At 41.0% G+C, this 27383-nt stretch overlaps 1 protein-coding gene across 2 annotated transcripts; it reads right to left on the reverse strand.

Annotated features, from left to right (window-relative positions):
- Nucleotides 1–246: 246 nt before the first annotated feature.
- Nucleotides 247–27382, reverse strand: cd99l2 (CD99 molecule-like 2). 2 transcript variants are annotated; one of them, XM_061710682.1, is made up of 10 exons: nucleotides 27254–27382; nucleotides 21969–22025; nucleotides 17810–17857; nucleotides 10692–10817; nucleotides 9765–9845; nucleotides 7070–7141; nucleotides 6931–6981; nucleotides 6722–6841; nucleotides 6144–6209; nucleotides 247–5035 (listed from the first exon to the last, which is right to left on the reverse strand). In XM_061710682.1, exons 1-10 carry the CDS (start codon nucleotides 27312–27314, stop codon nucleotides 4974–4976), a joined length of 744 nt encoding a protein of 247 aa, XP_061566666.1. In that variant the 5' UTR covers nucleotides 27315–27382; the 3' UTR covers nucleotides 247–4973. The 2 variants fall into 2 exon arrangements, with proteins under 2 accessions (XP_061566666.1, XP_061566667.1); XM_061710683.1 differs by lacking the exon at nucleotides 9765–9845.
- Between the last annotated feature and the right edge of the window lies 1 nt (nucleotide 27383).

Genomic DNA, 27383 nt, shown 5'->3' on the forward strand with positions numbered 1-27383 from the left:
TTTTTTCTCGACATTTCAAGATTAATGTTGAAGTACAATTTTTGAGAAAAAAGTCAAAAAGTTCAGAAAAAAGTCGAAATGTTGAGATTAATGTTGAAATACAATTTCAAGAATAAAGTCAAAATTTCGTGAATAAAGTTGAAATGTTCAGAAAAAAGGCGAATTTTCGACTTTATTCACAAAATTTCGACTTTATTCTTGAAATTGTATTTCAACATTAATCTCAACATTTCAACTTTTTTCTCGACATTTTGACTTTTTTCTCGAAGTGCACAATAAAAAAAAATCTTCCCCTCTCAAATATTTTTTCTCCTGCATGGCCTTAATACTCTTCTGTAGTTTCTGACCTGAAACGCTAAAACGGGTCTAAAAGAGAAAACGTGAACTTCCTCTTTTATTTATCTTAATTTCAAATCATCCAGCTTCTCCTGCCTCGGGCTGTATAAGGCATCAAAGGTGACGTGACAGGTCAGTATGTGGCCTGGCTGCTGCTGTTGTGTTCTGAATATTCTGCTCAGGTGAACTGGACTCAGTTGATTGATTATCCTGAGTCTCCGTCAGGTGGAGCTCCAATAAACCGGTTTCTTCCCCGGGAAGTGGTTTTCTGCAGCTGCTCTTTGGTGGAATCATGTTTTTGCTATAAATCAAATGTTTTTTTGCAACACGACATTTGGGTGATTCCATCTGACTGGAGCCCGTCTGGCCCCGCCCACGGGTTTAAGGCCCCGCCCACCTGAGCTTGTTACAAACAGGAAGTGATGTTTCGGCACAGAAGAACCTCGTTGGAGAGTCTCCACAGCAACTGCAACCACTTCAAACATCACTCTACCATCTTCTACCAGACACGACACGACACGAGCACATTTATTCAAGTTTTATCTGAAGCTGAGAGTTTCAATCCACTCTGGGAGCCATTGAAAAGCTGATTTAGAAACTAGCTGAAAGGCATCTGTCTCCAAGTGAGACGCTTTGATTCAGGGACATTCAGGATCAATAAGCTGCACAACAAGCAGTCCACAAACCAGCAAGAAGCTCAGACGTGAAAAAGGTTTAAAAAGTCTATACCTTCTGAGAAGATCTAGTGAGAAACATAAAAACACACCAAGAGTAATCAGGATTATTGATCTGCTTTACACACTTAACTACTGGCAGTCGTACGTACAACCGTCACAACATCACAACTGCAAACATCTACACTTCTATTGCATCAAAAAACACCCATGAAGAGGAGAGGATCCGCGGTGACGGATAAAGACGCTACACAAGAAAACAGTTTACAATCCAGCGTTGGTGCGGAAGATTTAAACCGCGGAAAGATCTTTCAAAGTGCTGGTTACTTTAATTACAGTTGGAGCTGTCCCAGACCTGAATAGCGTTATCTGATCCAGGTAAACCGATTAAAGTAATCTGACTAAAGTAATCCGACTATAGTAGTCTGATTAAAGTAATCCGGTTAACGCTACAGAGAAGCTGCAGAGGTTGGTGTGGCGGGCAGAGCTGGATCCACCAGTTTCAGACTGACCATCCAGGTGAGTCGAAGACGAGCCCCACCACTCCATCTTTATGCGTTTGTTCATTTTGTGAGGAATTGCCTCTGGTGATTATGGCGCTTTTCCACTAGAACCTTCTCAGCTCGACTCAACTCAGCTCGGCTCATCTCAACTCGGGCTGTTTTCTTTTCCATAACAATTCAGCACCTGGAGCAGAAGTAGGAGGTTGGAGTGAAGCTACTATGATGTATTTGATAGTGTGATCTAAACGAAGAAGACAACAACACTAAAGATGTAGAACCTGGAGGAGATGATAGATGTGCTGCTGGGTCTGTGACTTGTGTTCGATATCAAGTTAAAAAATGAGAGTGAGAGAAACTTCAAGTGTCGACGCTTTTTTTTTTTCTTCTCTGCGCTGCTGAAAAGTCCGTTGGTAGTCGCGAGCAGCTATGAAGTGACAGAGCTCCTGGTAGATCTGGTCATTCCTTATCGCCCGTCTAGATCCCTTTTTAATTCTCTTTTTTAAGAGAGGTTTATGAACATCTGCACCTCAGAGTTGGATCATGAACCAGACTTTTGCGCTGGTCGAATAGAATTAAGAAAAAGCCACGTCAGAGTCGCTCTTTCGCTGATTTCCTCCTCCTGACTCAGACGTCTGACTCCAACCCCCCGACCAATCGGTGGCCTGTAATGTGATGACATCACAGCCCGACTCAGCCGCTTACAACCTCGGCAGAGTAGTTACAGAAAAAGTATCTACTCGGCACGTTAGACCCCTAGTGGAAAAGAACCGAGGTGAGTCGAGTCGGGCTGAGTAGGTACTAGTGGAAAAGCGCCATTATAGTGATCGGATTACTTACAGTTTGAAGACGTTTATCAACTTAAATGTACAACAGGAAGTTCCTCTGCTCACTTCAGAGCAGCAGCAGCAGCATGGCACAGAAGCGCTGCAGGAACATATGTGCTGACGGACGGTAACATCTGTCTGCCGACGAGGCACCGACCACAGTAAAACCCTTGACGGTGTGAATGAGGATCTGGAACGTTCCTGGCTCGCATCTCATTGCGTTTCTGCAGTCGGGGTGTTTCAGTGTTTAAATGCGTGAACATGTGACTCATGACATCACACAGTCACCAAAAAGGTCGAGTTCAGGTTTTATTTCTGGGAGTGGCCATATTTTGCTTCCCGTGTTTTCCGACGTGTTCTTCTGTTATCATGGCGTTAAGTGTTAGCGACGCTCAAAACTGATGTATTTCACAAACTCCTCCGTTTCCTTGGTGCAGAGGAACACTTCCATGTGGAGTTTTTTTTTTTTTTTTTTTAAACTGGCTCTCTGTGACATCACTGAGGGCAGAACTTGTTTTCTTGTAATATCCAGGTCAGGTGGTTCAGATCCGGCTTCAGTCGCTTTAAAAGTTGTGTTACTATTGTTGTCTTACCGTATCGGCCCGAATATAAGACGACCCTGATTATAAGACAACCCCCTCTTTTTCAAGACTCAAGTTTGAAAAAAGACTTTTTGAACACCAAATTCAATTTTTATACAGAAAATAATGACAGTACATCTGAAACAAATGATTATAACAATATAATCGAGAAAAAAAGCATGTTATTTTGCCTCATTCAAATCATCATCTTGAAGTTTGCATCATAACTTCTCCTCAACTGCTGGTTAACCTGCCGATCTTCCACCCACTTTTCTCCAGATTGTCGCTACGTTTCTCCATTTTCTGTTATCTCTTCTCTTATTTTCAATGCAAAAAACACCGTCTTATATTCGGGCCAATATAGTATTTATGCTTCTGGGACGTTTGCAGCTACGTGTTTTTGGCTGTGAAACGTTATCGTCTACAGTCCGGCCTCGTTAATAACCCTTCACGGAGGACACTTTCATTAACCAGGTTTTTAAGCATCTTCACCGCAAAACTCTGTTAGTTTACCGCTTCGTATGCCGCCTACATCCTGTTGGACGACATCGTTCAGTCGGACGACATCGCTCAGTCGGACGACATCGTTCAGTCGGACGACATCGTTCAGTCGGACAGGCCTGATTCAGGAAGGATTCAGGGTCCTGGCGTCCTGCAGAGTCCAGAGTCGCCGGACTGGACTCAAAACACGGGAACTCAGCAGAATATGGCCACTGCACAGCTGTCCTTGGTGAACAAGTTACTCCGGCTTATCTGTCCGTCCTCCGAGGGACTTTAGAGAAGACACACAAGTCTAAATAAACAAGTCCAGACACAAAAGTCCGGACACAAAAGTCCGAACAAACAAGTCCGGACACGCAAGTCCGAACAAACAAGTCCGGACACACAAGTCCGGAAACGCAAGTCCGAACAAACAAGTCCGGACACGCAAGTCCGGAAACGCAAGTCCGGACAAAAAAGTCCGGACAAAAAAGTCCGGACACACAAGTCCGGACACGCAACTTGCGTGTCCGGACACACAAGTCCGGAAACGCAAGTCCGAACAAACAAGTCCGGACACACAAGTCCGGACACACAAGTCCGGACACGCAACTTGCGTGTCCGGACACACAAGTCCGGAAACGCAAGTCCGAACAAACAAGTCCGGAAACGCAAGTCCGGACAAAAAAGTCCGGACACACAAGTCCGGACACGCAACTTGTGTGTCCGGACACGCAAGTCACGCAGGTCCAGACACGCAAGTCCGGACAAACAAGTCCAGAAACGCAAGTCCGGACACGTAACTCCGGACACGTAACTCCGGACAAAAAAGTCCAGACAAACAAGTCATGACACGTAACTCTGGACACACAAGTCCGAACAAACAAGTCCAGACACAAAAGTCCGGACACGCAAGTCCGGACAAAAAAGTCCGGACACACAAGTCCAGACAAACAATTTCAGACGCACAAGTCCTGATAAACAAGTCCAGGTAAACAAGTCCGGATAAACAAGTGCCGATAAACAAGTCCGGATAAACGAGTCCAGACACGGTCCGGTTGTAAACTGGACCACGATGGCAGTTGCGCGGTTCCAGGGCTGTCGGCGTCACCTGCAGCCGAGGCCGAGGTCCCGCCCCGCCGGCAGGTGACTGGTGGAGACCAGCGGACTTCACAGTGTCGTCCTTGATGAACACAAACCGATCAATCACGAGGGGACGAAGCTTCAACACTCATGCCCTGTTTGGCATCTATGTTGCTTTTATTCCCGGTAACAGTTTGACGTCTTCTGCAAACCCTTTCTGAGCGTTTGCAGTGTTCAGATGAAGACCGTGAAGGAGTGGGTTGAAGGCGATGGAGAGGAGCTTCTAGAAAGTTCTGTGAGGAGCAGCAGTGACAGTCCAACAGTCTGGAGCCGGAGACGGAGAGGAACAGATAACGAGCACATTGATCACAACCCTGAAGGTGTCATGGACTGCCGTGTACATTCACAGCTCGGATTAACTACGGAGAAGGCCTTGTGTGTGCGTGTGTGTGTGTGTGTGTGTGTATGTGTGCACGTGTACGTGTGTGTGCGCTACACAACGTTGGCTGCAGCGGGAGGCTCAGCTTTGGGGTGCTCCAGGAGAGTTTGTTGAACTGCAGAGAAACAAACACGACCAGTTTAGAAAAGATGAACAATAAATAAAAATAAATAAATAAATAAGTAAATAAATAAATAAATATATATATATTTTTTTTTTATTATTATTATTTTTAATGTATATATGTATAAATATATATATATATATATATATATATATATATATATATATATATATATATATATATTAATAAAAAAATATATATATGATATATTAAATATATATGATATATATTATAAATTTAAAATGCATATGCCTCAGGTTTTTACCAACATGGTATTAACCATTAATATATATGCAGACAAAGTTCATAAAAAAAAAAAAAAAAATATGAACAATCTGAAAACGACCAACAAGGTTCAGGAGGACTTGGGTCAACATGCACGAGAAGAATATTAAAACGATAAATGTAGTTTACTTTGACTCGTTTCTTTGCAGTCGGCATGAACCCCAAAAACCTCAAGTTTAAATCGTAGACTGCAGAAAAAGAACTGGACAACCATCTGTGTGACGCCGTCCACATGTTTCCTGAAGAAAGCTTTGAAACCTCCCCTTTCGGCACAGTGTCATGCCACTGTCGTCCCCCTTCTGCTGTCAATCAAAGTGGGCCAATTTAGTTTGACTTACTTAGCTTATGCTAACCTATGATGCAAATTAATATTACTATACGTTTATTCTGATCAAATCTGGCGAAATGTCCTCGTTTTAGGTGTTTCCGAGACACTAGTAGGACTGGCTACCCAGAGTCCCAGCGGGTCTGAATCCGGACCCTGGTGGTCAGTAGAGGAACTGCAGGGTTCTGCTTCAGGCTCTGGAGAAGTACTACCGCCATAAACGACACCTTACTAACCCTAACCCTAACCCAGGTGTCAGGTTCTGCAGGGTTGAAAAAGTCCTGCCTAAAAAGAAAGTCCATGTTCTGCTCATCATCTGCGGGTGTCTGGGATTGGCGTCACACAAGTCCAGGCTCTGTGATGTTCTGGGTTTTTACCAGTGTTCTGAACTCATCACAAGAACCTGACAGAGGAGGAAGAGGGTACTAAACCGTCTGGACAGTTTTACTAGAGGGACAGAAAAGCGTCTCGGGTCCTGCAGGTCCGTACCTTGTGGTTCTGATGCCACCACCGCTTCAGGGTTCTCAGCCTTGGTCATGTCGGCGTTCAGGCTCTCTGTTGAAACACAACACCACACCATCAACCGCCGGCTCTGAAGCACGAGAACCCTGCACTGGAAAGATTGGGTCATATGAAAGGAACAAAAGAAACATCTGTGCAGCCAACGTGGAGGCGTGTTAGCGGTTACTGCACATCTGGACGACTCATCCACATCTAAATGTTAACCATCCATGATCTAGATGGGCTTCATCTAAAGAAATACAATAAAAGTCAAGCATTCAGAAGATTCAGCAGAAACTCAATCAGGAACAGACGTAGATATGGCCGAGATATCGCCTCCAAGATTGGTGGAAAGAGCGAAGATCCTGTGGGACATAATGGTGGCTGACAAACTCCAGAGGTGGTAGGTGATAAATGTACAAGGATTCGGGGAAGAATATCAAAAAGGTGTGGAAGGTAGAGGGAACAGGGGATCCAGTGGGGGCTGGAGAGCTAATGGGGGTGATTCTCCACCAGAGATCTCTAAAATGAAGGACGACCTCTCACAGAAGTGTCATGAAACTTACGTTGTATACTGAAGCAAAACTTCTTCTTCTGGTAGGAGATGTAACTGGTGACGGCTCCCACCAGCGCCATGGCAACCGCACTAGCGATCCCTGCAATGGTGCCCACTTCCGCCGTGGTCTCTGGGAAAACAAACCCGCACATGGATGCTGATCAATATGCCAATCAGGCAACCACACGTTTCTGAGCAGTTCGGAGAAGGAAAACCCACCGCTGTTGTCGTCGTATTGATCGATGGGATCGTCGGCTTTGGGACGCCCGCCTGTGGAGGGACAACCCAGTCTCAGGATTTCTGTGGTGACGGGGTCAAACACTGTTACACAAATCCTCTATGGAGGAACAAACGTTACCTTTGCCTTTGTCGGGTTTGTAGGTGTTGTCGTCGCCGACGGCGGCCAGATCGTCATCGGAAAATTCACTCCCTTGAGAAGAAACAAACCATCACCACAGTGGACACCAGCATCAGCCGGCGCGTCACTGCACTTTCCTACAACCCCAACTCCCAAAAAGCCGGGACGCTGCATGAACCAAAAGAAACAACATAATGGTATCCTACAAACATATGCTATATTTCATTCACAATAAAACCTAGAAAACATATCATAGATTTGGAAAACACATTTTACAATTTAATGAAAAAGATGGTTTTGATGGCAGCAGCACATCTTTAAAAAATTGGGCAATGGTCAGTAAAGTCTAGAGAAGTACGTGATACTAAACACCTGGAGGAACATCTGCGATCCCACCAGGTCAGATGTATGATCACGTACGAAGTAACTGGTCTTGAAGTTCCCTAATTTGGGCCTGGAGAACTCCATCTGCAGCTGGATATCGGACTTCCTGACCAACAGACCACAAGCGTCTGAATGGACATCTCCTCCACATTGATCGTCAACACCGGAACTCGGCAGGACGCAGTTCTTAGCCCACTCCTGTACTCCCTGTTCACGCATGCCGACGATACCCCCATCTTGGGACTCATTGCTAATAACGAGGTGAATACACTAGCAAGCTGGTGTCAGGAGAAGAACCTGTTACTTACAATAGTACCGCCCCATATCTAAAATAATAACCATCGCCTCTGTACCTCATATCATTCTTAATACTCTTTTTCATTTCATTTAAACTAAAGAGTATGTTAATTTAAATGAATCGATTCCGCCCGGCTACTTTAATCATCATTTTCTTCGAATCACGGGCCGAGGCGGAGGAGTCGCAGCAATTTATAACTCCAGTCTTCAAACAAAATCTAAACCTAAATGCGATTATAATACATTCGAAAGCCTAAGCTAAGTCGGAAACTCCTGAGCTGGAAATCAGAGAAGCCAGTTTTATTAGTGGTAGTGTACCGGCCCCCTGCTGGTGCTTATCTAGAGTTCTGTCTGAATTCTCAGATTTACTACCTGGTTTATTGATCAGTACAGATAAAATCATCATAGTGGGTGACTTTAACATTCATATGGATGTTGACAGTGATAATTTTAAATTAGCTTTCAATTCTCTTCTAGAATCTATGGGTATCTCACAAAAAGTAAACAAACCGACGCACTATTTTAATCATACCCTGGATCTCGTCCTAACCTACGGTGTCGAAGCCGATAATCTGTTGGTTTCGCCTGTAAACTCCCTCGTATTCGACCACTATCTAATAATGTTTGAATTTAATATGGTCGATGTTGAAGCGCAAAATAGGAGGTATTATTTTAGCAGATGTTTGTGTGATGAAGCTATTGCTAAATTTAGGGAGGCCATTGCTCATCTTACGATAGTGGAAAATAATGAAGTAATTGAGGCCAGTGACATGGGTTCTACCTCTGCAGATGTTGATTTCCTTGCTAGTAACACTGCTGGTTTTTCTTTTGTTTTCATTAGTACTACTACTAGAAATGAGCTGATCGATCTATCTATCTATCTATCTATCTATCTATCTATCTATCTATCTATCTATCTACTCAGTGAGGGAAGGTTCGTCATTAAAAGATTCAGAAAGTAATCTACTCAGATCTACTGGAGCATCATGAAATAGAAAGATCAACCCCAGCTGGTTTCCAGATGTTCATGGACAGCTGCTGACGCTTCATGCCCGTAAACGTCACCCTGAACCAGCTTTTTAGAGATGTGTTCCTGCCATCAACATAGGAATGACAGAGTTATCTTCATCTCCTCAGGTCAGACATTTGATATGTTCTCTGTTTCGTCTCATGAATAAAACGCGAGCTCACATTTACAAAACAGCGTCCCGACTTTGTTTTGAAACTGAGGTTTGAAATTAGATGGAGACAGTACAGGGGATGGGGGGGAGGGGTCGTTAGGATGGAGCATGGGTCTTTGGTATAGGGGATTGGGTCGGGTGGGGTTGGTTGGGATGGGGGAGAGGTTGGTATGGATGGGGAATGGGGCAAGGGTTGTTGGTATGGGTAGGTTGGGGTGGGGTTTGTTGGGATGGGGTCGTTGGTATGAGGGATTGGGTTGGTTCGGGTGGGGTTGGTATGGATGGGGAATGGGGCAAGGGTTGTTGGGATGGGGGAATGGGGTCGTTTGGGGTCGGTTGGGGTGGGATTGGTTGGGATGGGGTCATTGGGATGGAGGATTGGGTCGGTTGGTATGGGGGATTGGGTTGGTTGGGATGGGGGATGGGGTCGGTTGGGGTGGGATTGGTTGGGATAGGGGAGGGGTTGGTATGGATGGGGTGGGGGAAGGGTTGTTGGGATGGGTCGGTTGCGATTGGGGATGGGTCGGTTGGGGGAGGGTTGGTTGGGATAGGGAAGGGGGGTGTCATTAGATGGACTCTTTGACGGACAGCTTTGATGGTGGACCTACAGTAAAGTTCTGAAACCCCAATAGATGATGACTTAAAGCGTGTATGTGCAGAACTTGACAAGCCAGATCAAACCATCCTGTTTTGTTTTTTTTTTGTGGATGATTTTTTTCTCAAACTCCACACATACAACGGCTTTGATTCCACGTAAATTCTTTACTAAGCCGTTTGACTTAATAAAGACAGGTGATTGACACAGCGGACCCTCTGGAGAAGTTCCCACCAACCTCCCTTCTTCTTGTTCTTATCTCGGCCGCGAATGTCGTTGTCTGGGTTCAAGGCATCTGACAGGTCAAAGTCGGCACCAACTGAAAGGGTCAAAGATCAATGCAAATGTGAAATGAGGAGCAAACAAGGAGCAAACGGGGAGTTAGAAACAGAGCAGTAAATCAAAGTGAAACTAAAGGGGTCAGTCTGAAAGGGTGGAGGAGGAGGAGGAGGAGGAGGAGGAGGAGGAGGAGGAGGAGGAGGAGGAGGAGGAGGAGGAGGAGCAAGTCCCATGCTTAAATGTGTAAAAACTCCTTGTAAGAGGGAACCTGAACGAGGTGGGTCAGGTCTGACTGGTCACCACGGGAGCGTGATCCGGGGTCATGCAGAGGGTAGAGGTGTTTAAAGGTCACACACGTACAGACCTTTCTGGTAAGATAATATTAGGACCAGCAGAACTGAAACCCGGACTAGTGGCACTAAGACCATGACTGGCCGACCTGAAACGAGAACTAGCAGACCTACTACTAGTAGAACTGAAACCAGAACAAACAGAACTGAAATTAAGACTAGTCAACGTGAAACCAGGAATAGTGGACCTGAAGCCATGACGAGCTTACCCACAACCAGGACAAGTAGAACTGAAACTAGGACTAGTGGACCTAAAACCAGCACAAGTAAAATTTAAACCAGACCTAAAAGAACTGAAACTAGGACTTGTGACCTAAAACTAGGACTCGGAGACCTAAAACAAGGACTGAAGCAGTTCAGATGTCCAGTTATCAAGTAAACGTCAACACTGGAGGTCAAGGAGCGGGTTAAAATGCGTAAGAGTATAACGTCCAACTTAAATCTACAACAGTTGCTCAGTTCAGATCCCCAGCGGGCCTGGTTCCTTCTGCATTTACGCATGGACCACTAACCCAGAGGAGCGTGGACGTTCTCACCTGTCTTGGGCTTGGGCTTGGCTGGAGCCTTGGTGGTGGCCTTCGGCAGCACCTTGGGTGGGGCTTTGGTGGTGGTGGTGGTGACGACAGCATCTCCACCGTTGAAGAAATCGTCCAAAGACAAGTCTACAGAAAATAAACGTCGTCACTTTTAAAGTTTTGGAAGGAAAAATTCTTCCGAACCATTTTTTGTCTCATGTCAAAATCCAAGAACATTTTTCCTCTAAAACCGGCACCCAGTCCCTGAGAGCGACCCGTGGCTTTTCTGTTGGTTTCAATGAGCAGGTGTTCTGGGTTTTGGAGGCGTCTGTTTTCAGAGGTGTCAAGTAACAAAGTACAAATACTTTGTTACCTTACTTAAGTAGAAATTTTGGTTATCTATACTTCACTGGAGTAATGATTTTTCAGACGACTTTTTACTTTTACTCCTTACATTTTCACGCAATTATCTGTACTTTTTACTCCTTACATTTTAAAAACAGCCTCGTTACTCTATATCATTTTGGCCTTTAAAAAAAACTATCCAGTTAAATTCCTCCATCCAGATAGAGTGAATTTGGTTGTGGTTGTTTCAGATGTTCTTGTCCAGTTTTGTTCTTACATCCGTTCCCTCAGATTCCTGCAACTAAACTTGGATGTACATTCCAATAAAGGTTAGGATAAATGATAACATGCCTCTGAAGTTTGACTTTTTGCACCATTACAATACTTATAGGCAACTAGTCATCATATCTCCTGCTCTCTGAAACACATGTTAATGCTCAATAGTACACATATATGGTTCTTTAATATATTTGCATTATACTAAGATACATTCATTTTCAATGGCTTTTGTCCTTAATGGCTTTTTTCCCCCTTACATTACTTTTACTTTTATTCTTTAAGTAGTTTTGAAACCAGTACTTTTATACTTTTACTTGAGTAAAAAACTTGAGTTGATACTTCAACTTCTACAGGAGTATTTTTAAACTCTAGTATCTATACTTCTACCTGAGTAATGAATGCGAATACTTTTGACACCTCTGTCTGTTTTCAACATTTCCTGAAGATTAATGAAGACTGAAGATTACTTTTAAGAGCAAGCTAAAGACTCAGCTCTTTAAGGAGCACTTTGGCATCTAGTAAGATGCATGCATTTATGACAAGATGGTGTCTTCTTAGAAAAAAAACACCTGTGTCCAAGTGGACTCCCAGCAGTCTGACCAGCACTGATCCAAGCTGGACCTCCTATGTGATTTTTGTGCTTTTGTTGTTCTCTCAGATGTAAGTCGCTTTGGATTAAAGCGTCTGCTAAATGACAGTAGTAGTCAGAGGTGGGTAGAGTAGCCAAAAATTGTACTCAAGTAAAAGTACTGTTACTTCAGAATAATATGACTCAAGTAGAAGTAAAAAGTAGTCATCCAAATAATTACTTGAGTAAAAGTAAAAAAGTACTTGGTGAAAAAACTAAAGTACTGAGTAACTGTTGAGTAACGTCTGATTTATTTTTTTAACACAACCATTCAAACAGACAAAAGTACAAAATAATCATCTTTAGGCAAATTAAATCAATAAAATAATCAAATAAATTAAAATTAATAAAAAATAGCTTAAATTAAAATAATCTTAAAGTAAATTCAAGTACTTTAATAAATAAAATAATAACTGAATAAAAAAATAAATTAAGCACAAGTAGCACAAAATTTCAAGCCTTTGTACTTTTCTTTTTTAACCAGGCAGAACTAAAACAAGCCCATGAACTCATATAAACTCTGTGTGTTTGAGTCTGTGTAAATGTGACAAAACATGCAAAAACAAACATTTTTCCCAAAGAATCACTCAGTGATGTCATGCGTTTGACGCGTACGCGGATAAAAGAGATAAAAGAAAAGTAACAAGCTCAACGTAGCCTAATGTAGCGGAGTAAGAGGAACAGTTTCTTCTTCACAAATCTACTCAAGTAAAAGTAAAAAGTATAGTGATTCAAAAACTACTCCTAAAAGTACATTTCCCAAAACTTACACAAGTAAATGTAACGGAGTAAATGTAACTCGTTACTACACACCTCTGGTAGTAGTAGTAGTAGTGGTAGTAGTAGTAGTAGTAGTAGTAATGTTAATCTCATGCCTTGTGAAAAAGGTCTTTTTAGAATATTCACTGACTATACACAGTGAAGTTACTGAAGTTAATGCTCCATCCACGCATCAACGGTTGTGTTCGAAACTGTCGTCGTCGTCTCAGCAGAGCGTCTGTGTCTCCTAGGGTCTAAACAGGTGGGAGGCTGCTCCCCATTGGGGTTCAGGAGAGATTCAAACCAGGTTCATCTGTTAATGCTAGACTCCAACTGATCCAGTACACGGTTGTTCATAGATTCTTCTCCAAGACAAAACTGCACAGAATTTTTCCTAATGTTTGTCCACTTTGATTGACTGATTGAAATTCTTTATTCAGTCACTTCACCAAACAAACATTGAACACAAACATTATCAAAATAAAATAGTGATCAAAATAAAATAGTGACTGAAAAGGCACAGGCAGAAGCATAGTGCTTATATTAATGCCTGTCCTACATACCAACAAACAATAGCAAAGCTAATCCAGAAAAAACAGAAAGGAGGACCAATAAGGTTTATATATATCCTTCATACATATCCTTTTATATGCCTTCATATATATATATATATATATATACTTCTATATACACATAATATACAAAATATATAAAAAAAACATATACATACATATACACATATATATATATATATACACACATATACATATATACACATGCACATATATATATATATATATATATATATATATATATATATATATATATATACATACATACATATATATACATACACACATACATACATACACATATATACACACACACATATACACACCTATATATGTATACACATAAACATCAAAGAACAGCAGCAAACAAAAACAAATGTTAACCATTGTAACTTTGAAAGATTGCTCTACAAATCTTTTTTTTATAAACTGAAAATGAGCTGCACATTCGTAAATCTATATTAGCTTCATTCCAGAATTTAACTCCCACAACAGATATACATCTCCTTTTAGTCTCTTTTCTAGCTTTTTGTAATACAAATTTACAAACAAAACGCAAATTATAATTTGACTCATATACTGAGAAAAAACGTTGTACACAGACAGGGAGTAACTTTAATCTAACTTTATACATTATTTGCATTATTTTATAATAAACCAAATCATAAAATTTAATAATATGGGATTTTATAAATAATTGATTTGTATGTTCATAATATCCTACTCTATTAATAATACGTATGGCTCGTTTTTGTAATAGCACTATAGCATTTACTGTTGTCTTATACGTCGAGCCCCAAACTCCCACACAATATGATATATAAGGTAATATTAATGAACAATAAATTAAATGTAGTGCTTTATGATTTAATATATTTCTAGACTTATACAGGATTGCTATTGACTTTGAAATCTTTCCTTTTATGTATCTAATATGTTGTTTCCATGTTAATTTACAATCAATAACAACCCCTAAGAATTTTATATCAAATACTCTTTCAATTTCAGAATCACATATTTTTAATGTAATATCCCCATAAATTTCTTTTCGGTTTCCAAAAACCATAAATTTTGTTTTTTTAATGTTAAGTGATAACTTATTAACGTCAAACCAAGTTTTAATTCCCTTTCAATTGAGGACAGAAGTTCCTTTACATTTTTCCCAGAACAGTACATATTTGTATCATCTGCAAAAATAATACATTTTAACAATTCAGTAACATTACAAATATCATTTATATAAAGTAAAAAAAGTTTTGGACCAATCACAGATCCCTGGGGTACGCCACAGGTGACCTCCCTGAATTGTGACAGTGTTATTGATTTGTACACATTGTTGTCTATTTTCCAAATAGCTCTTAAGCCAAGAATAAGCCACACCTCTAAATCCATACTTATCTAGTTTTCTTAATAATATACTATAATCTAAGGTGTCAAATGCCTTCTGTAAATCAATATAAATACCAACAGAATATTCATCATTTTCAATTGCTGTTGCTATTTCTTCTACATTCTCCAACACTGCATATTCTGTATTTCTATTCTCCCTAAAACCATATTGATGTTCGCTCAATATTTTATATTTATCTATAAAAAAATCCATTTGTTTAACAAATAATTTCTCTAGTATTTTTGAGAATTGGGGGAGAAGGGACACTGGTCTATAATTATCAATGCAATGCTTATCTCCATGTTTGAATACGGGTATAACCTTCGCTATTTTCATATTATTTGGAAAAACACCCTTTTGGAAAGACAGATTGCATATATAGGTCAGAGGGCTTACAATTTGGCCAATAACTTCTTTAACAATTACCATGTCAATGAAATTTATATCATTTGATGATTTATTCTTGAATTTTTTTACAATCTCAATTACATCAGTTTCATCAATTCCATGAAGGAACATAGTATTATTGTTTCCTTTAATGAGTTCATCAAACATATGTTGTTTATCCTTAGACACTCTAATTTTACTGGCCAAGTTACAACCAACTCCAACAAAATAATTATTGAACAGCAATATTATTCAAACTATCTACTGTATCCCCTGAGCCATTCAAAAAATAGCTTGGGTATTCTGATTTGTTGTGTCTATTTCGGATAATATGATTAATTACTTTCCAAGTCTTTTGAATATTGTTTTTACTGTCCTCTAGTAATTTGTTGTAATATTCCATCTTCTGTCTTCTCATGATAGTAGTAAGTGTATTCTTGTATAACTTGTATTTTTTCTCACTTTCAGTGGTTCTTAGTTGTAAAAATTTCTTATATAAAACGTTTTTCTTTTTACATGCCTTTTGTAGGCTCTTAGTCATCCATGGTTTCCCATTATATTTTCCCTTCACCCAACACTTTCTAATAGAACAATGTTTGTTGTATAGCTCTGAAAATATAGACAGAAATGAGTCATAGGCCTGAGTAGGGTCCTCAACATAGACCTCATTCCAATTACAGTGTGTTAAGTCCATCTTTAAAGCCTCAATTCTTTCCCGGGTCCTTATTCTTACCATTTTACAAGTTTGCTCACTCACGCCAACAGAAGATTTAACCTTTAAACTATGTAGACCCACAAATATGGGAAAATGATCACTAATATCACTTAAAATTATACCACTTTTTACCGGGCCATGAATGTTAGTAAAAATATTATCAATGAGTGTAGCACTTTCTTTAGTTATCCGAGAAGGTTTGTAACTTTGTAATTGGTGCAACACTACGGAAGGCTCTCTAGCCCAGGGGTCTCCAACTCCGGTCCTCGAGAGTTCTATCCTGCATGTTTTAGGTGTCTCCCTGCATGAACACACCTGATTCTAATCAATGGTCGTCATTAACTTGTCATCAAGGTCTGGACAGTTCTGTTGTTGACACAGCTCCTTGTATCATGGTGTGCTGAAGCAGGAAAAGATCTAAAACATGCTGGATAGGGGCCCTCGAGGACCAGGGTTGGTGACCCCTGCTCTAGCCCATCTTTTTTGGTCTTGCTCGAAACTGTACACTTTTCGGTCTCTCATCTTTCAGTCGTTTTCCTCTGTCTTCAAGATTACTGTAACACCCCCCAGCACCCAAACAGTGGATCAATGAACTTGGATCATATAATACTGCAGAAAAAATACTGTATTCCGTTAGAAAAAAAAACTAGAGACTTTGACCTTATTTGGGGACCTTTTTTGGATTTTTTGCCTTTATTGAATTAATGATCTGAATCATCTACTATATTAATGAATGAGTTTACGCAGGACTTGATTATTTAATGTATTATTCATTTTTGTTCCAGTATTGATAGACATATGTCAAAAGAAGTTAAATGATTTTGAATGATGTAATGTATTGACCATAAGAGGGAGGGAAGGGGAGAGGGGTGTGTTGTTGTATTTATTTTTATTTACTTATTTATTTATCTTATTTTTCTTATTTTTTTCTCTTATTATTATTATTTATTTATTTTGGTTTAATTAATGTTATGAAAAGTAAAAAAAAAAAAAAAAAAAAGGGGGGGGGGGGTGTATTGATAATTATATTGTTATTGTAAATCTTATTTTTTTTTTCTTTTTTTTATTGCCCTATATAGATATCTACAAAAAAAAAAAAGATTACTATAACACCTGATGCTGCAACCGCTCTATTTGGACATTTTGCTACTATGGAAAACTTGCAACATAAGTATTGCCCTGACACTTGGCATGATGATCGCCAAGAGACGTATCCTGAAACTGTGGAAATCTGATTCAGCCCCCAAGTTTGAGGCTTGGTTGAGGGAACTCATAAAAGTGTTACATGTTGAAAGACTGAGACATGAACTATCTGGCAAGCTATTTTTATTTAATTTTTTTTTAATTTTATTTATTTATTTTTAATTCTTTATTGTGTTTGATTGTGTCTCTGTCGACTTATCTTTGTTGTTGCCTTACTATCCTGTGTGATTGCTTCTGTTTGATGTAAAAAATGTATAAATAAAATGTTAAAAAACAAAAAAAAAGAAAAAAAAACAGATTCAAAACTCCGGTCAACCGCCTCTGCAGGGCTGGTCTGCTGGTTAAGGCTCAGTTATGCTTCTGCGTCAAAATGGCGCCGTGCCTACGGCGTGTGGTTTGGATCGACGCAGAGGACACGCCGTCAACTGCGCCGTCACTGACGCGCACCTCCTGAAAATTGTAACTACGCGTCGAGGAGACGCCGACCACACGCAGACCAAGAGGGCTGTGATTGGTTCGTTTGAAAGCGAAGCATTTCCGGTTTCCGGTTTGAATCAGTAGTGAACTTCCAGGGCTCTTTTCTTCGTTTATGTGTGATTTTTTTTGTTTTTGTTTTTTTGCACAATAGTTGTCCTTATTTCTTTGATTTACTGTGACCGGAAAAAGTCGGATAAACCATTCAGAAAAAGATCGCTAACTAGTGGCCGCGGGGGGTACTGCACCGCGACCAAATGGAGTGACGGAGAAGTCAGAAGGGTTCAGCGCGGCGTCACGGCTGCGGCGTGTGCTCTGCGTTGGTGTGACGCAGAACCATAACTGAGCCTTTAGTGTGTTGTGTTGCAGCAGCTCCGGGGTTCTTACCTCCTCCTGCTCCACCTGCCGGCACTCCTGGCTTCACAGTCGTCGTGGCTTCATTTAAAAACAAAACATTCAGAAATTACCTAAACACCTTTACACAAGCTGGATCTCTAACATTCCAGAGAGACATTTGTGGAACCGTTAACGCTAAGACATTACCACAATGGTCAGTAACTGTTTTTCACTTCTGATGTAAAGTAGGGTGGGTTCTCGTGGCACATCAGCTGAAACGCGCTGATCCAAACACATCGATGACCTGAAGATCCGCAGAGAATTTGGGGACAGCAAACTTCACAGGTTGGTTTCTGATTGTGCCAGAGTACTTTGATGAAGTACTACTGGATGCCAACAAAAACCTCCACGTATCTGCAGTATGAACTTTTTAAAGATATCGCATCTTCAGAGGCTGGGCTTTCATCCACTCCTGGCACCCTCACCTTTTCACTCTCCAAGCCTTCACATAATATTCTGCTGGGCCCAAATGTCATCAAGAATCTTGCGTACAGTATTCCCTCGCTATAACGCGGTTCACCTTTCACGTCTCGCTGCTTCACGGATTTGCATTGTGCATCGTGTTCTGCATTCTGATTGGCTAAACAGTCTCCCCGCTTCTTCACTTCCTGTGTCAATAACGTTGGTTGCTTAGCAACAATGCTGAGAACGGCCAATGAGCTTCAGCAGCAGCTGAAGAACGGGACCCTTTGATGAATCGTTCATTACAGTCTCAGATATAATCCATGGTGGAATGTCGGTTTATAACAATCTTTTTGCCCAGAAGAAAAAGGAACGACAACAACGACCCCTAACTATGTTCTTCTCTCGAAAAAACACACCTGCACCACGAGCTTTAGAAGAAAAAGACGCTACAGAGCGAGTCAGAATGCAGCGGCAGTACAGAAGAGAAGGGAAATACACGCCAGTCACAATTTGTCCTACTGTACTTATTGTATTTTTTTTACATGATCATTTTTCATTTTCTCCCGTTCAAATTCAATTAATCGGGTCGTGGTGGGGCGGGGCTGATCTCTGCAATTTAAAGCCGTATAATAATTGTAAAAGATTTCCAATTTCACGGGTTCTTTTTGGAACAAAACCCCCGTGAAAAACCAGGGATTACTGTACATCGTTATTACAGGGGCCGTATATCTTCACGTTTCTTCAGGGATGTAAATAAGATGTAAAGAATGACAGGAGGCCCATTTCCATAAATCAGGAACCAGTTTTTACCAGGCCTGGACCGCTGCTGCATGTATCTCCCACTAGGAACCACCTCTTGACGAGGTTTCGTGGGCTGAAACTCGTACCGCGTTGGGTACTCATCCAGAAAACTGCAGTTTCTCTCCTGTCCACTGGCGTCTTTGCATTAGGGGCCGGTGGGGCACGGCCCCACCAGAGTGCGCTGCTGCGCAGGGGAAGATTATGTGTCATTAAACATAAGTTCATAATAAATTTGTCTCCAATGAAATGTCCGGAGTTTTCATTTGATGCAACTTAATTTCATCTGCTGACACTTTTTGTAGTGTAACTGTGTGTAAATAGTTCGCCCTGCCTGATCCAGCCCCTCTGTTTCCGCTCGGTGGGGCACGGCGGAGCTGGCCCCTCTGCCTGTAATGTTGTTAGCTGGTGAACTGCTGCGCGCGCCTGCGCGTGTACAGCGCACACATTAGCTTCGACAGTGGGGCCGCGAGCTCAGGGCCCCAGAGCGCCTCTCATTGGCTGCTCTGAACCATGCTCTGAACTGAAGCAGACATGTTGAATCGGCGTCGGCCGGCGATCAAACAGCTCACTCTGTGATTGGCTGTTCCCAGAATTTCCCAGAATGCTTTTCGCTGTCATTTGCGGACTGAATAAAAAAAAAACTATTTCTAGCTAGAAATAAATATTTTACTTTCATAATATTCACTCAGTGAATGTATATAATCACTCGCTTGTCTTTTTCAAACCGCGCCAGAATAAAGGCTGATTTATGGTTCTGCGTTACACCAACGCAGAGCCTACGGCGTAGGTCGCGGCGACGCGCGCCGTACGCCGGCTACGTACTTTGATTGATAGGTGACGTTTCATTCTTTCAAAATGAATGAAGTTGACTATTTGGTGAGTGTGCGATTTAGCACTTTAGCAATTGAGATCAAGTTGGAAATAAAACGTTTGGGACCACATCGACCGGATGATTTAACCAGAAGTGATCGTCAACGGTGAGTCTAACAGATTTTTATAGTGGAACTGACCATGTTCTTATATTCTTTGAATTATAGTGGACTTTGTGTAATGCGCAACTGGCGATACATGTGTGGGTGTGGGTGTGGGTGTGGGGGGTACACGACCTCACGTGGGCTCCCCGACGCTGATGGAGCTGTTTACCTGTCTGTGGTGCTGAAATGGCTGTTTGGCTGTGGTAAACTCTGTGTGGTGGCTTTGTATATTAATTGCTGTGTATTGTATGTGCGCCGTACACGCCATGCTCGTGCACGGTCGTGCTTGTGCATTGTGTTTTTATTGTTGTCACGTTGCTGTTTCAATCTTGAGGAGCTCTTGAACACTGCCCATTTGGTAGTGTGGCAGATGAGAGTATTTAGTATTAAAACAAATTATTTCGTTTTTTTAGAAAATATAATTTAATTCCTTTTCAGAGTATTGTAAAATATACGTTTTCTTTTGTTATTTCTGCTAAGTTGCTCCGGTTATAACTGTGTAGAAAATACATTTAAAGTGTAATTGTTTGTGGTAATTGTGCGTCAATCCAGTGGTAATACCTCAGGGTTCCAGTAGGGGGAATAGCGCTCCTCTTCCTCACTGAATACAATCGAGTGAAGGCAAGAGCTGTGTCTGTCATTTATACATCTTCCCTCACTACTTTTCCCTATTTAAGGGCACAACAGTAGCGCTATTGATATGATAATATATGTCGTTAGATTGGCACTGTTTGTGTGATGATGGCATTATTCAGCTGCAATTTTGTGGTCAAAGGGGCTGTGGTCCCTTCTCTCACTTGATACTGATTGCATAAGATTTTCCAGCATGGCCCCACCAAAATTTACAGACCAAAATCGCCACTGCTCCTGTCCACATCTTTGGTGTCAATCGTTAGATTTCACATTAACGAGTGCAGCACTGGTTCCAGATGCTACTTTGGGATGAGGAAATGAGACTGTTTGAACAGATTTGATCAAAATGAAGTGATATTATTTTGCATCCCGGGTGAGCATAAGCCGGGCTAAAAGGGTTGACTGCAGTGGGCGAGTTTGTGCTGGCTAGGCATGGGGCGATATACGATATTATCGTATATCGCGATAAAAAACGGCCGCGATAACGTTATCGTGGGGTACTGTAATTATCGCCAAGAAGCCAGTGTTATTTTTTTCATGTATTTTATTAATATTATTTATTATTTATTTAATATTTTTTCAGAGAGTAGTACAATCCGTGTGCATTTCACTACTGTGGCACTTTATTTTCACTCAATCGTTGTGTTGGCCATGCAGCTTTTGTTTTGTATACTACAGAGCAGTGCCTTTATTTTATTATTTTTCCAGAGAGCCGTACTAAGTAGCAGGCAGCCAGCCACTGTTAAAGTTTCAGAGAGTAATACAATCAGTGTGCATTTGGCTCTACTTTGTCACTTTATTTCTATTTGTCACTTATTTCTTTCGACTCTCAGGGAAGTATTTTCTTACAAAAAAAGAAAGTTCAAATAAGTACCGGTACCGGTACTATAGTTTACACTTTGTAATGCATAACATTTACAGTACACTATTTGTTCTCTACCTCAAGTGTCACTGTGTTGAGAATGATTTGAGAATAAATGTTCTGAAGGAACCAGTGGATCCACGGTTAGTGTTTTTCCTTGCATTTTAAGAATTTTATAAGCGACACGCTAATATCGTCATAATATCGTAATCGTGATATTTTTGTCCACTAATATCGTGATATGAAATTTTCATATCGTCCCATGCCTACGAAGAAGAAGAGCCTTCAAAAGCTCTGGGTGATGTCACAGACGGGTTAGTGCAGATTTGTGTCGGTGTCGGGTTTGTGTCCTCTTCAACGTTTTTTTGTTTCACCCACATCACCACTAACAGAAGTGAAGTTATGTAACAGCTCTACGTCGAACCCAACCTCTGTTTCCTCTGAGAGGAAGCGGGCAGTGTTACAAAGGACTTACGTGGTTTGGTGACAACAGGACCCAGGGCATCGGCCAGGTCAAACTCCTGGGACAGGACTGTGGTGCAAAAAGGACAGAAAAGGACAGAAGAAGCACAAAGCGTCACTGTCTTGAAGGCCAAAGCTAGGTCTGAAAGAAAGGCAGATTTAAATGCTCAGCAGTCCAGATCCAGCTCTTGTTGCTGTCTCACAGGCACAAAAGCTCGGCCCCTGGAGCCACAATACACTAAAGCTCTGGGCTTGTTTGTGTGGACTGCAGAGCTCAGCTCGTCCAGCAGAAAACACACAGCCTCACACAAACAAACCTCAGCGGATTAGCAAGCACGCTGCGGCAATGCACACCACGGCACACAGGCTTTTATCTTCCGTTATTCCGTTTTGTAAACAAGTATGAAAGGAAATGAATACTTCATCATATGTCATTTTAGTGATAACACCCCTTAAAATAAAAAACATAACCCATGCAGAAGTAATGAATGAGGAAAAAACCAAGAAAGGGAACAAAAAAACAAAAAAATGTAAATATTCACAATTAAAAGACGACTAAATAGACCAAAGCTGATTTTGGAGTTCCACAAGGTTCTTTACTAGGACAAATACATTTCACTTTGTTCATGGTTACCTGAGCAATACATCAATGAGACTTCCTGTGTTTATGGAGAGGATAGTCGAACGGTATTAATAACCATTCATTTTATCGTATTTTTCAATCTTCATACACAAAATACATTGATAATATCAGAGGTAGACAGATTAATCAGATGGCTGAACAATCGATGGGTTGATTATTGGACATTTTATTAATAAGAACAGGAATGAAAAAGACAAACAAACGTATTAGTTAATGAACTGTTGGAATCAGGTGTTTGAGCAGGGACACAACTAAAACATGTAGGACGGAGGACCCTTGAGGACACAAACTCAGGAAAACTGTCGCATTTTCGTTACGTAACAACGGGAGCAGAATCTGAACGGCTCATAGAAGCCACATCACACTGGACGGCTCATCCGGGCGGCTGTAGAGACACTGCAGAATTTGGTTGCTTTCCTCCTTCTCTGAGTTGGCAGGCTGAGGGGAGACCACTTTATATATGTTAAAGCAAGAAAAAACGTGTTTTTCATAATAGGTCCCCTTTAAAATAAAACCACACAATGTTCAGATTGGCTCCACAAATGTCCACATTGGGTTCTACCTCCCTCAGAACCGTGAATGTTCTGTTTGCATAGTGACATGGAGGAGCTTTTCCAGTTTTCAGTTAGGCACCTCCCCCGGCTGGCCCTAACCAAACCTAGCTTAACCTACCCAACCCTAACCTCACCCTAACCTAACCCTACCCTACCCAACCCTAACCTTACTCTAACCCAGTGTTTCTCAATCCTGGTCCTCGTGGGCCCCTGTCCTGCATGTTTTAGATGTTTCCCTGCCTCACCACACCGTGATAAAAGTACCTGTGTCATCAACAGAGTTGTGCAGACCTTGGTGACAAGCTAATGAGGATCTTTAATTAGAATCAGGTGTGTTGGTGCAGGGAAACATCTAAAACATGCAGGACAGGGGCCCACGAGGACCAGGATTGAAAAGCACTGCTCTAACCAAACCCAACCCTAACCTAACCCTACCCTAACCAAACCCAACCCTAACCAAACCCTACCCTAACCAAACCCAACCCTACCCTCACCCTAACCCTAACCCTACCCTACCCAACCCTAACATCACCCTAACCAAACCCAACCCTACCCAACCCTAACCTCACCCTAACCAAACCCTATCCTACCCAACCCTAACCTCACCCAACCAATATATAATTACTTTTCCAACTCTTATTCTGCCCTCAACTGGTTATATCCGGTATGATGCGCTTACCTCGCGTTGTACGCGACCGAGGTGAGCAGTTGGTTGTGAGCGCGAACGGACGGGAACACAGGTTCAAACAGCAAGTATATTTGCCCCCTAACCAAACCATAACCCAACCATACCCTACCCAAACTTACCCTGACCTGCCTTACCCTAACCTTCCTTCCATGTTGTCCATAAGCATCTAGCATCTAGATAAAGTGCATAAAGATGGAGCACTGACACAGGAGATTATCTTAATGAAGCACTCAACATAAAAGAAGATATTTCCAAATATTTCTCTTATATAAAACTCTGTCCGCTGTCTTTCCCCTTCATCCCTTCACTGCTTAGAGCTACTCGCTCGCCATTTGTTCACCGTAATATTTAGTGTATCATACAATACACAATCAGAAAACTCTCATTTTCTACCTTCAGAATTAGTTAGAAGTTGACACTAATATAAAGGTCTGTTAAAATATTTATATAGTTTTACAAAGTTACAGGGTGTTTTTAATAGAGATCCACTAACTGCAGGTCTCGTTGATTCTGATTTTCTTAAAAGGTCTCACATGCTGACTTTTGGTTTCTGATTATATTTCTTCTTCTAAATGTGATTGCCTGCCTGCATTAATCAAATCAACAATAAAAGGCAGTAAATCCTGCAGGGTCTGGACTCTGTTCGGCTTATTTTTAGCCGTAAACATGGAGCATCAAACAACACACTTTCCAGAAACCACACCCTCATGGTGGCCTTCCTGAAGGGAAAGAAAATCTGGGTTTTTAAAGTAATCCAAATAATCAGACAAGTAAAAAAATAAAATAAAGAAAATATACTGAAGGCTGTGGATGTGATGAATCTACTGAAGAAAAACGAGTCAGCAGGTTCATCAGAATCCACTGGTCAGTGCCAATGAACCTGAAAGCCAAATGACTGGCTGCACAAGATTCAGAAAGCGTGAAGATGCAGCATAATAGGTGAAACATAACTGTGCCTTGTGACAGTTAATGGTTTTAGTAATGAACGGAGTAATGAAATAAATGTAAAATTGCATCAAGAACACTGTGAATCTTATGCAGCGAGGAAGAATATTTTATTGCAGTGAATCAATGAAAAAGTACCAACTGTAAAAGGCTGGCAAAGGTGTTTGATCTAGTGCCATTAGAGTACCTTACATTTATATTGCATTCAAAAACAGTCCAATTCTATAAAGCTTGGGAGGCTGATGTCTCTAATATCATGTTGCAGGGATTTTCTTGACTGGTCATACTGTACATTTTTACTGTAACCCAGGGTATTATTAGTATGGATCTGAGCTGGTGTTTTGTTTTGTTTTTTTGTTCTGTTTGTTTGTTTGCCTGTTTTCCTTGGTATTTCTGTGGATCATATTATGTATCCATTCTTTACTTGTAAAAGTGAAAAATTAATAAAAATATTGTTTAAAAAAACACTCTGAATGTCAGTAAGCATTTTAGCATCCTGGAATGTAAAATTCCTTCAGGTCAAATATATATTCAGATTTAGAGTGTGACACCCAAAATAATAGACTACCATCAGATTTTTGATTTTGTGTTAAATGTAATATATATATATATATATATATATATATATATATATATATATATATATATTTTTTTTTTTTTTTTTTTTTTTCCTAAGCTTTATTTATGAAATTTATTACATATTATTTATAAGAAGATTATCTAAGTTGATGGTTATGTTATTGTCCTGTGGTGTCCTTATGTATTTCTTTTCTTAATGTTTAGGAGGTGAAAAAAACAAAAACAAAAAATAACCTTAAACCTTCAGCCTAAGCTTTAATGTGAGTTCAGTTTAATGTTTTTACACACACACACACACACACACACACACACACACACACACACACACACACACACACACACACACACACACACACACACACACACACACACACACACACACACACACACACACACACACACACACACACACACACACACACACACACACACACACACACACACGTCCCATTCCGATGACATCATCCAGAGGAGAGGGTGTATAGACAGCAGGATGGAGTCAGATTAAAAGAGCGTGAAAGCAGCAGACAGATATTCCGACAAAAAGACGGGTTCCGTTTTCAAGCATCACTGCGGTGGATTCATTCCACCACCGGCTCACAAAACCAGGGTTTATTGAAATAAAGCTGCAAATCTGACGACCCTAGCCAGATCTTTGTTCCGCGTGCGCCGCAGAGAGAGAGATGAGCCGACAGAGGGAGGAGGAGGAGGTGGAAGAGGAAACAATGGAGGATGTGTGACAGGTGCAGGCCAGAAGAGACCCCACCCCAGAGGTGGAAACCAGGAGACGGTTGCCACAGCAACGGAAAACATTGCCCTTTTTACATTTAAAATATGTATCAGTGTTTATACTGCGTTCAGATTGATGCTTCAGGTTACATTCAGGGTTACTACACATTTTTCAAGGGCAAGTTCAAGCACTTTTCAAGCACTTTCAAGGGTCATTTTCAAAATCTTCAAGCACCTTATCGCTGGGGTAAAAAATATCTACAAGAATATATACAGGACTGTCTCAGAAAATTAGTATATTGTGATAAAGTTCTTTATTTTCTGTAATGCAATTAAAAAAACAAAAATGTCATACATTCTGGATTCATTACAAATCAACTGAAATATTGCAAGCATTTTATTATCTTAATATTGCTGATTATGGCTTACAGTTTAAGATTCCCAGAATATTCTAATTTTTTGAGATAAGATATTTGAGTTTTCTTAAGCTGTAAGCCATGATCAGCAATATTAAAATAATAAAAGGCTTGTGATATTTCAGTAGATTTTTAATGAATCCAGAATGTATGACATTTTTTGCATTACAGAAAATAAAAGGACTTTATCACAATATTACTCATAATTATTTTTTCCGCTTTTTATCACAATTATGTATATTGTATCGTGCTGTAAACATCTAGTTATGTTTCATCTTACTGATTTTATTTCTCCTTGTAATAACTAAACTATACAGTCTGATCCCAATTTTGTGAAACCACTTTCAAGCACCTAAACTAAAATTCAAGCACTTTTCAGGCCTTGAAAACACAACATTGAAATTCAAGCACTTTCAAGGATTTCAAGCACCCGTAGGAACCCTGTACATTTGGATATTTTCTTTGTCTCAGTTTCAGCAGCTGTGACACAAAGATTTCATTTCCAGTAGAGCCTTTTGCACATGTACAAGCCTGATGAATAAAAACACCTGACCCGAGGACATCCGACACAATAAAACATGATTAAATCGCTTATTTCCCATAGAAGCAGGTGATGAGAAGCGCATGTGCTTCATGCCGCAGTGGACCGTTACTGCGGCGCAGATGCAAATGCGGGGCGCACATGCGGGTCTCCCGCATGTGCGCCCCGCACTTGCGTCTGCGCCGCTGCGGGAAAACACTGACCTTGCAGCGGCAGCAGCAGCGCCAGCAGCAGGCTCAGAGCCTCCACGGAGCGGCGGGACATGATGATTCCGGAGCGGGACACAGTGACGGGGACACGGCGGGTTTCAGGCTCAGCTGTTCTGTCCCAGTC

The sequence above is a fragment of the Cololabis saira genome, chromosome 20 (genome assembly GCF_033807715.1).
Source record: "Cololabis saira isolate AMF1-May2022 chromosome 20, fColSai1.1, whole genome shotgun sequence".
Lineage (NCBI taxonomy): Eukaryota > Metazoa > Chordata > Actinopteri > Beloniformes > Belonidae > Cololabis > Cololabis saira.

Excerpts from the sequence above, each read along its gene's own strand:
- cd99l2 (XM_061710682.1), bottom strand. The coding sequence starts at position 27,314 with ATGTCCCGCCGCTCCGTGGAGGCTCTGAGCCTGCTGCTGGCGCTGCTG. Across the intron at positions 17,858-21,968 it reads TCCTGTTGTCACCAAACCAC|CCACGACGACTGTGAAGCCA; the intron begins GTAAGTCCTTTG and ends TTTTAAATGAAG. Across the intron at positions 7,142-9,764 it reads TAAGAACAAGAAGAAGGGAG|GGAGTGAATTTTCCGATGAC; the intron begins GTTGGTGGGAAC and ends TTTCTTCTCAAG.